Source organism: Buceros rhinoceros, unplaced genomic scaffold (genome assembly GCF_000710305.1).
Source record: "Buceros rhinoceros silvestris isolate BGI_N320 unplaced genomic scaffold, ASM71030v1 scaffold10813, whole genome shotgun sequence".
In the NCBI taxonomy this organism is placed as follows: domain Eukaryota; kingdom Metazoa; phylum Chordata; class Aves; order Bucerotiformes; family Bucerotidae; genus Buceros; species Buceros rhinoceros.
The window spans coordinates 13854-24581 of NW_010401814.1; the positions used below are offsets into that span (position 1 = coordinate 13854).

Genomic DNA, 10728 nt, shown 5'->3' on the forward strand with positions numbered 1-10728 from the left:
ACTGGGCCACCAGCAAAGCTGCAGAGCGCTTTGAGGGGTATAGAGAGCTGGCTGGCTGCACATGGCTCTGTACTTGTGCTAGAAGTTATAGCTAAAATAATTTCTTTTAGTGCTTCTGCTGCATGGAGGTAGCAGTCCATTGTAGGCAGGGAGGTGAACTGGGTGGGAAGAGATACCCAGGGAGCAACACTCCCTCTTAAAATCCAAACAAGGAAGGAGTTTACATTATCAGTGCTCTTCCAGGATAGACACACTGCATTTTTGTGAGCTGATTAAATTCACAGCGCTGTGATTATTTCCTATGCGTGTAAATAGGGGTCAGTCTCTGCAGGAAGGAAGGAGAACTGGGGCCAAGAAGGTGCCAAAAAAAAAAAAAAAAAAATCCTTGTGAGGGGATCACAGTGTACCAAGGGATCAGAGACATCCCGTGAATGTGTGTAAGGTAAATGGTCTGACTCGAACCAGAGCAGCCACCCCAAGCAGGACCTGACCCAGGCAGTTGGCAGGCAGAAATGAGTTAGTTAACAGCGTTAGTGCTCAGCGGCCGATGGGAGCTCGACGCTGGGATGAGTCAAACGCTCAGTTTCAGGGAATGCAGTGAAATCAGTAGTGTGCTTATTTAAGATTAAAGCTGCTTGGGACTGATCTAACTCTGCTAACCGGGCAGTCGCTGGCAAAGCTCTGCTGATCTCCGTGGGTGTGAGAGCAGGCCAGTGCTTCCCAAACTGCTCTTTTGCTCCCTGTCAGCTGGTCAGTGAACTGCACCGCACCAGAACGTGTCAGGAGGTGGAAGAGGTGAGGGAAAGAACATCTGTACTTCTCCCTCTCTACCCCCAAGAGTTAACAGGAAACAAGCACTTTTGCATATGCTATGCAAAATGCAGTCACATCACACATTTGGTTTTCCCCCACCAAGGAGCTTGCGGTGACAGGAAGCTTAAACTGCTCTAATGTGCCGGGCTGGAGAGGCTACAAATGCTGCCTCCTCCTCCTTGCTTGTCCTCTTCACATCTTGGTTATTTCTGGAACCCGGTGCTGCATGGCTTCCTACCCATAGGATGGGTAGGAAGGGGCAGGGGAAACTGAGCGATTGCAGCTCTCAGGAAGGGTGAAAGGGTGCACGGTCAGGCAGGAACGGCAGTCACCCAGCACGTTTTATGACAGCTGGCCTCTCTGGTGTGCTGCGCTGACGTGGCTGATGGACATGTCAACGGGATGAATGCAGTTAGGTACCAGCTAGAAACTGGAGCACGGGACGTATCCACAAAAGACAGGGACAAAGCTGGCAGTGAAACAACCAAGAGACCGTCAGAGGCAAGAGGCCACTTCACCCGGGACGGACTGGGCTCAGCACTGGGCTGTCCAGGCTGCTCCTTGCAAGGGGTGGTCCGCTGCCCAAAGGGGGAGTAACAGAGGAGCTGCAGAAGCAGCAGTGATGACACTGAGCTGGGCAAGGCAGCTCCATGGTTCGTGGGAGTACCTACACTACGCTAAGAAAGTCCCAGAGCAAAGGCACCGTCGTGCGAGAGTGTGGTGGGAAGGGCTGCTTGGGGGGTGCGGGGATTCAGGACAGTGGTGGAGAGGAAACTTCTGGTGGTGTTGGATGGCCCTGAATGTGACAAGTGAGCCTCCGGTGCTTGTAGCCTGGCTTCATGCTCTGGCTGCTTAGATGATAGGGACTTGTATGGTTCCACCTTTGAAGAAGTCAGCTAGGAGTTACAGACTGAGCATGTGGAAAGAAATCATTTACACACAAACCTTGTAGAGCTGGCAGTGCTAGGAGAGGGACTATGGTAACAGAGATGGTGAGAGAACCTCCAAACACATTTCTGGATAAACACATCCAGAAAGCCTTCCTCCCACTCACCGCATGAAAGTAACCCACGAGATATACAGTAAACTGCAATGTCAGTGTAATGGGGTTGACAGCAACAGCCTGTCTTCTCAATTGAAGATCTCAACCTACCTATGTGATGGCATATCCATATCCATATGGCTCGGACTTTTTCCAGATCAGTCCGGGCTTGTTTAAGCAGGGCTTTAACGAGCTCCTCTACGCTGTTCTTGACGTTTACCTGTTTGTGAGGCATTGCAAGACCGAGGTGAAACAATTGCTGTGGTAGATCTCCCTTCCTCCCCGCTCCCTTGCTCTTCTCAAGCTAGCGATATCCCACCTACTTGAAGACTCCTCTAACTCAAGCTTCGTTAAAAATAGAAATACAAAGCTGTAGTTCCATCCTTTGAGGAAGTATTTTTGCTCACAGTTTCCCTCCTAGAGTGGGATTTTTGTTGCTGATGTTTGCAAGGAAATATTTTTTTCACTTGTTTGGGAGATGGAGGCACGTGACCTGATAGCCCAGACTAAGCTGGTGTTGGTACTGGTAGTGATGTATCTCCCACAGGGGAGCTGGGAAGAGGACAGAGGCAAAAGCAAGACTTACTTTTAATGCGTAGGCATCCAGCTTCTCGAATTGCTGCAGATCTACTGGCATGGATTTCAAAGAGGATTTGTCCCATGGATATGCTAGGAAGAAACAAGTTGTCATTGTCTCGGGAAGGGGAGGGGTGTGTTTTTCCTGGCTGTCCACTTAAACAAGGCGACACTGCAGAGCTCCTGCCTGACCCGTGGAGACATCCATCAGCGGGTGCTTAGGGAGCAGAGGACATGAGAGCACTCGCAGAAGGTCCCTGTCAGCTGCAGGGGAAGTAGGAGCCATCCCGTCTAGTCCGGTATAATCTGGGCAGTGCTGGAGCGGGAGGTGCCCCCGTGACTTCGGCACTGTATAACAGCATAGAAAATCCTAGGACGTTACATGGAGGTGCTCGACACAGTGCACAAGGATCGGGGAGTATCTGTACTGTGGAAGCCCTGACAAAACCATGCATTTTAAAGCCCCTCTAAAGAGCTGGGTTTCTCCAGCAGTTTTGCTGAAAGCAGTGACTGTTTTGCAGGGTAAAGGGCCATGATGCTGCCGGAATTCAAGCATGTCAGAAATGTAACACGGGGAGCAGGCAGACTGCAGCTGGTGTGCCTACCCCTTTGCAGGGTCTAGGCTCCTGGTTCTACTTGGTGCGAACGAAGGGTTAATAACATGCCCTAATTAATCCAATAACTTTTTTTTTTTAACAGCCTCTGAAGGAGCTGATGCTCTTCTCTCCCATCAGTGAGGCACCTGAGTGAGGCAGCTACAGCTTGGTGCACAGACGGATTGGATGGACATCTCCCCTGGACCGCCGTCTGCTCAGCCCTCCCTTCTGAGCTGGTGAGAGGAGAATCGAGCTCTACAGCAATCTCTTCCCCTGTCATGTGCTGTCAAAGCCATTCAGGACTAAAGAGATTCTTCTAGCTATCTCTGTGGGATTGTTATTTCTCTGGAAAAAAGGATTTAAAAGAGATCATGAAGAGGAAATGCTGTTGTGTGACTCCCAATTGCTGGGAGAGGTAAACGAATGGTGGTGTAGCATTTTTTTGCCTGTAGAGATTTAACAAGGAGAAGAGCATTGCCTTGGGCTGCATGAGGTGGTGCAGAGGCTTTGGCTGGTTGCATATTGTTTCATTTGTGACCCTTGCTAAGTGAGCGGGATGCCCCTCCACTGCCTGCTCAGCCAGTGCCAGTGGAAGTGGGATGCACAAGAGGCTCTGAGAGCATCTTATCCTAGCTGAGAAGCCAGCAGCACTTCTGAAATCTATATTCATCACCTGCTCCCTCTCCATCCCCCCAAAACGGGGCTCTGGCCCCTTTGCTGCCAGCTCCAGCCCACTGAAGAGGTGGCCAGAAGGTCTGTTCCCAACTCGCAAAGGTGTTTTGTCAATGTGAGCCCTGCTCTTCTTGGAAACATCTGCCCCAAGAAGGGGTTATGGGGTATCCCACGTCCTGGTGCCCGTGCAGCCTGCCAGGTGGGATGCAGGCCCTGTGCCGGGCAGGCACCTGCCTGCCAAACCCAGCATTTAGGCACACGGCATCTGTTTCTTTAACAGGCTGGTTTGTTTATCTCAGTTTTCTTTGTTAAGGGCCATTATGTTGACCTAAAGAGAGATAAAGCAGATTTACACGTTTGAAAGTTCCCACTCTCTACAGCTCTGAAAATTACTTTTTGCCTTTTGGGAATGGGACCTTTCTTTAAAAATTGGTTATCAGTTCTTGTCTTTGTCAGGTTATTAGCTGCAAAGGCTCCCCACAGATGCGGAATCCGCAGTAACTCACGTATTCCCGTGCAGGTAGGAAGTGTGCATTGCTCCTGTTTGCAGAGTAGCCTTCCTCAGGTGTGGGAGCTTGGGAAGGTCTCAGGCACACGTAACATTCCTAAAGTCATCCTCATCTGCCACCCTGATGAAGAGGGAGCTGCAAAGCTGAATGCTGCTCGTGGTAATAGAAACTAAATCCCTTCAGTGTAGGCGTGCAGCAGGGTGAGCCCAGTTTCTAGAACCGAGGGGCTTCCTATCTGGGACTGCCCTGCATGGTGCCCCACCAGGCACCATGGGACGAGGGGATGGCTGATAGTTACCATGCAGGTCTTTCCCTCCTGGCGGCCGTGGGGCTTCGGTCCTCTGGAAACCTAGAAAAGTGGAGAAGGGAGTGTGAAGTGAGCAGCTGTCAGCAGGAGAAAAAAAGACAAACAGAAATAAGTGATTCTGGGGAGCAGGATTGGGTGGGAAAAGCTGAAATTGAGGTTTTCTTTGCCCACTAGCCCCCTTCAGAGCATGGGTGCTGAGGGGAGAGGGATGAAGCAAAGCCGCCTGGACTGCAGTGCACTCTGCGTCACCTCCCTGCTGTCCTGCCGTTCTGCAGAGGCCACATTTCCCAGCAGTCAGGCATCTCCTGTTCTAGCCCGAGGGCTGGGGACATCTAAGCCCTGCCCACCACATGGCCAAAGCCCCCCCAGGCATGGAAGAATGGGGAGCTGAGCTCCAGCGCTGTTAGATAATAACCCTGCAGAGAGCTCTGTGGCAGCTGGAGGATTTCTGAGGGTCACTGTGGTCCCCAGACTGTCACCACCTGCTTTATCCCAGGGCTGGAGAAAGAGAAGATCGCCCTGCCCCAGGAGCAGAAGAATTGCTTTTGGTCTTCAAGCCTTGGGCAGGGTCTAGCAGCATCTGCCCCGCAGGGAGAGCGGGCAGAGGTGTTAGCATCCTCTCAATATCCTTGAGCCCCCGTGGTGAGAAGGGAGCCAGTCTCCTTCTGGGAGCAACCTCCTGGGTGAGGACGGGGTTGGAGACATTGCCATGATAGAGCAGAGTCTCACCTTTGTTGTCTTGACCTCTCAGGCTGGGCAGCCTCCTGGGACCTGCAACAACCCCAGCATGGTTAGTGCAATCACCACAAACCCTACCCTGGCTCAAGGGGTGCAGCATCTCCTTGAGTTCCTGGGCTTCTTGCCCTCCCTTCTTTTGCAACGGGGAGGATGTGGCCCGTTTGCCCTCCCATCCCTGACCCGCTTTTCTGGAGTTTAAAGCCTAGGCTGTACCTTTTCCAAAGGAGAGTTTCTTGAAGAGTTGTGGGGTGCTATCCTTGGGATGAATCTCCACCGTCACCTGGGTTCCTGCAAAGAACGATGACAAACTCCCTAAGAAAGGCAAAACTAACCAGGACATGGAGGAGAAGGGTAGGAATGGCTGCCAAGGCATTGCTGAAGCCAACTCTTAACATCAGCAGGAGAAGCAACAGCTCTGGTGATTGTGAAGGTACCAAAGCGCTTGGGTTTCCCAGCAAAACAAAGGACCTTTAAGATAAACCGTGCAGTCAGAAAGCCTGTGGTCACCTCCAGCGTGATGTGTGATGCTCAAAAAGCAAAAGACAGCCTGTTACAGCCTAACTGGTGATAAAGCGGATCATAAATAAATCAGAGGTCCTCAGCGAGGGTTATGTGGCAGCTTAGAAAAAAGGGTGGATCACCATATTAAATAGCTCCTGATGGAGATACGGTAAGCAGAGAATCAATTTCTCTCATTGATTTTTCTTGGAATAAAACACAAAAAGGCTCAGAGCTATGAAAATGGTTTGACTTGTGGTATTCAAATTTTGGCACAGGCCGTTGCCTGTAAGAGCTGGCTGTGTACCAGGCGTGCCGTGGGACTTGTGCTCTGCATGACACGATGCTCCAGAACAACCTCACGTGGAAACCTGGGGGGTCTTGTGTTTAATGGTCCACAGAGAGACTTACAAGGAAAAAAGTTAGGGAACGTCTTCTAAGAACTACGTGACTGTTTTGAAAGAGACTGCGTGTTTTTTGGCAAGTGTTTCAGAAGGTTTTGCAACCACCAAGGTTCCCTGGAGGATCTCAGCGCCCTCATGGGCTCCCCATTTTGGAACAGACAGAGGTTACTTTGGAGACTGAAGGTCACGGTGGTAATGCTCCTTGGGGCTGCCATCCAAACCCCCTTGCTACCTCCTACAGTTTTATCGAGCATCTCACGACATTTGGGGTTTTCCTTGAAAGCCGGCTCTCGGAACTAGCTAATTAGGTGGGAATCTGCGCTTTCATCGAAGAGTAAGTTTTCTGCCGAATTTAACTTTAAAAAAGATTTTTATCTCCTGTGATTATGCAGAGAAGTTCAATGTCCTTTAAAGCCCCAAAGCAGAAGGCAAGAAAAACTGTAAAACTGTAAAAAAAGCCCTTTTAAATTCTGGAGCCTGACTGCAGTTCTGGGCTGACGGCAGGTATCAGGGTGTCAGCAATAGAGCCGGACGGGGCATTTTGTCACTTAATTCGACGGTCAGATGAAGCTGTTTCTCAAAAGAATGACTTTGTGCAGATGGTATAATTTCCGTAAGATTTTTATATTTCCAGGGGCCCTTTTTTAATTTCACAAGACTATTTTTAGCTTTGGGTTTTTGTAGGTTTTCTTCCCAACTTCCACTTTCTCAGTTTTTCCTCGTAAATTAAAATTCTTTGCTTTTAGGAAGGAAATGTAATGGCGAGGAATGCCTTCCTCTAGTAAGCCTAAAAGGCATTTAACAAATGAAAAAATGGAATTTTACAGAAATGTTTCAAAGTGCAACATCCATTGCTTTAAAAATGAATGGTATGAAAAGGCTTTATGACTTTTTGTACTATTCCTAATCTAGATATCCTTCATAAAGAAAGCACTTGCTTCTACTCTGTGGCCAGACAAGTCCTTGGCCAGTGAGTGCTTTGGGGTGCAGCTGGCCCAGCACTGCCCCTGCTCTAGTGCAGGGATGGCTCCTTGCAAGGATCTACCCTGTGAAAGGACTTCTGCAACAAGCTGTCTGAAGCTAAACGTCTGCCAAAGTTATTTCTTGCACCCTTCCATCAGCACTGGAATGTCTGACATTGGCCGGAGTTTGTTCATACCATGTTTTCCGGTGATGTCTGTATTATGTCCTGGTGGTCAGGGGATGGTTGGAACCCAGGTGCTCCAGGACCCACCTCCATGTGTCCACTATGAAAGACCCAAGGATTCTCAAGGCTCCCCTGGATTTTTAGTTCTTCACGCCCAAGATCACGAAAGTGTCAGAATGGGGCCTTTTCACTCTTTTGGGGTGTTTTGAGGTTATTTTATTAAAGAAAAAGCTTGAGCAGGAGCTCACAGAAGCCCTGCTCTGAAAAACCAGTATCCTGTGGATCACCACTTACCTTCGTTAGAGTATGAAGTAACGGCTTGTGACTGCTTGCTGGGCTTCTTGGAGCCTCGCTGGCCTGGTTGCACAAAGGAAAATGTCTCAGGGCCTTGAAGAGAGCAGAGGTGCCTGGCGCAGAGGCGAATTAAATCTGTGCCTTTGCTCAGCAGTGAAGGAAGTAACAGCACAAGAAGCCCGACCCTGTTCTCCAGCTTTGAAGCGCACATACCTGTGGTCCAGGGGCACCTGGCCCCGCTCCAGTCTAGAGTTTGGCTGGGGTGGACACTGCTGCCCAGGGTGGTGGGTTCGGGTGCTTGGACCAGCAGGTGTGCATTTGGAGAGGTGGGGGGGAGGGAAGGGCAGCACAGGGGGCTTGGAGGCAATCTGGTCCCTGAGCCGGAGTGTTGGTGTGGTTGTCAGCGGCTCATCCTCATCTTCTTCTCTCCCCTCTGTGCTCTGGGAGCCCCTGACCATCTCAGTGATGCTGGCTGCCCCCGGGGTCCTTGGGGCAGAAGGCTTGCGTGGGGCACCTGGTGTAGCAGGGGACCATGTAGCTGCAGGCAGCGTAAACCCGCTCCCCTGCGCTGTGCTGACAGTGAGCCAGGGCAGCCAGCAAATGCCAGGTGACACTGAGCCCTAGTTCCTGCACGGCTTTAGATGCTCGAGCCTTGCTGGAGGCAGGGTGGATGTTGGCCAGGACAATCCCTCACTCTTTTTCAAAGTGTCATGGGATCGCTGTCCTGTCAGCCACCAGAAACCAGTGCAAGGAACCTGGTTTTCACGGCTCGTCCTGAAGGCCAGATACCATTCGTACCTCATGGCTGTGACAAGGATCAGGCCCGTGAGTGATGGGATTCTGAGGCACGGCACGGGGCCGCAGCCTGTCCACATCAGTGGGGTTGGGGTGACGCTTATGTAATACAGTTTGTAAATATTGCGGCAGCACCAGCTGCTTGGCGGTGTCAGAGGCTTCATCAAGATGCTAATACGGCTGATGAAAGGGGTATTTATTAACCCCTGTGGTGACGGAGGAGCGAAAGCTTTGCCTGCTCCTCTGCTGTCTGAACTCCTTAGTAATTCTCATAGGGATTTAAACTGTGCCTAAGGTAAAGCTGGAAGACAAGGTTTCCCATATGCATACGAAATACTCCTGCTATTACTTAGGGGTGGTAAATGATCAATACCATCCTCTCACTTGTAATGGAGGTTCTGACTTGTCCTCTGCAGCTCTGGTTGCAGACACCTGAGCATGATGGAGAAGTGAGAGAGTGTTGAATATTTATCTCCTTCCTGGAGTGGAGGCTTTTGTTATCTGCTGTCTGAGACCATCAGATTTGTAAAAAAACCCCAACCAACCAACCAAAAAAACCAACCAACCAAACCCAAAGGTGTATCTTGCCATGAAATACTACTTGCTCACAGCCTGTGAGCACCATCCAGCCACCACTGATTTCAGAGGCGCTTGGATCAGGGTTGCTCTCCACCATCGGACTGGGCATGGCCATGGCTTTTGTACACTGCTATTGCTTGGCCTGTGGAAGTAAAGCTCCTGTTTGATGTAACTAGAATCCACGGTTTGGTACCATGAGAACTATCTGTTGTCTTGCTCTACCTTTGCTTCCAACCTTACTCTGCTAGGCACCACATTAGGCTTAGACTACCAGGAAAGTAAATGGGATGGTCTGATTCCCTTCCCTGGAAGCTGCTCAGTCCTGGTGCGTTGTAGGTCCTGCAGTCTGGCTGCGGGCAGCTGGGGTAACTTCTTCAGATGTTCGCTCTCAACTGTTTCAGGGCAGAGGGGTAAGGAACTGGCAGGGGAGCATTCAAGGCTAGCAGCCACATTGTCCCTGGACAGCAATCACACCTGCCTTGCACTCAGCGATCTCTGGGTGGTGGAGATGAAGGAAGGACTGGTGGATAGATGGGTTGAAACCCCAGACCCTGCTTAAGCTGTGTGAGTGCTGGGGAAGTCTCTGAAAGCTCTATCTGCAACCTGAACAATTTGGGGCACTGAATTTCCCCTGCCATCAGCTGGCTGTGAAACGTAAGAGCTCCATGCACCTGAAATATGACCGAGCTCCACGGCAGCTTGCAGGAGAATCCCCTGCAGACGGCTGTGTGTGCGGTACCACTGACATGCATCTTGGCCATGGGGCAGATGAAAACGTGGAGGGGATGATTCCCATGGCACATGGCCCAAGGCCCTCTGCCTGTCTCCACTGAAGCCCCCCAAAGGGCTGGAAAGGGATGGGTTGTTTCAATCATACTTATGCTGAGAGTCACAGCTGGGTGCTAAAAGCTCGTAAATGTTTTTTGTGTACTGTGGTTAGTTTATCAGCAGAGTGGGAAGGTGACATACCGTTAAGGTCTCTCTCCTGAGGTGGTTGTGATCTGCTGTTTCCATTTCCATCATCCTGCAAGCCTGTAAGATATAAACGTGAGATTGGCAGGCTGTCCTCCTGGAGTGAGATTCTAGCCCTGCCTGGAGGCCAAGCACCCCAAAACCTTTCATGTAACCCATCATCCCAGCTGAACCGAGGTGTCATTGGGATCCACCTTCCTTGTCTTTCTGCGGTGTTTGTTGCTGGAGTAGGAAATGCCAGCAGGAAGAAAGTGCAGCGGTCCAGGTCTAAGGGCTTGCTCATATTGGGGTAGGTGCAGGGTGCATGTTAGATGAAGCATGAGCACAACTTCTGTGTTAGCTTTGCCCATCCTTGTTAGCCTGCAACTGGTTGTCTGAAGATCTAGGTTTCCCCCAAGGTTTCCGAGCAGGAATACTGCTTTTTTTTCCTTTTACTTCTGCAGGGAAGGTCCCCTTACAGTTGCAGAGACCAGCCGTAGCTTTTTGGAAGATCCCCTGAAGGATAGGAGCTGGGCCAGGGAGATTGTCCCAAACTGTAGCTATAAATGGCTCAGAGTAGTCATCCTTGGAGACAAAGCCTAGACACGCTTCAAACAAAACAATTTTGCTCCTGTACTCCACCGTAGCAGGTGCTGGTCTGGGGTGAAACCGCCAGCTCTCGCCCCGCTCCCCTTGCGCAGCCGAGAGAGAGCCTGTGGAGGCATCTCAGGGCCACCACAGGACAGCGCAAGGTGCAGACATGGTCCTCAGATCCGTATCCGTGTGTATGTCGCCTCCTCCTGCCCC

At 50.7% G+C, this 10728-nt stretch overlaps 1 protein-coding gene across 1 annotated transcript in view; it reads right to left on the reverse strand.

The window, feature by feature from the left end:
* The window catches only part of KY (kyphoscoliosis peptidase), a gene marked incomplete at its 5' end in the record, with an annotated part of 19128 nt that extends 9126 nt beyond the window's left edge, over window positions 1–10002 (reverse strand). The window contains 7 exons of the mRNA XM_010132398.1: window positions 1967–2075; window positions 2442–2524; window positions 4507–4557; window positions 5245–5286; window positions 5467–5541; window positions 7597–7659; window positions 9940–10002. Coding sequence (XP_010130700.1) covers window positions 1967–2075; window positions 2442–2524; window positions 4507–4557; window positions 5245–5286; window positions 5467–5541; window positions 7597–7659; window positions 9940–10002 — 486 coding nt within the window. The remainder of the gene's footprint in view (window positions 1–1966; window positions 2076–2441; window positions 2525–4506; window positions 4558–5244; window positions 5287–5466; window positions 5542–7596; window positions 7660–9939) is intronic.
* Window positions 10003–10728: the final 726 nt, after the last annotated feature.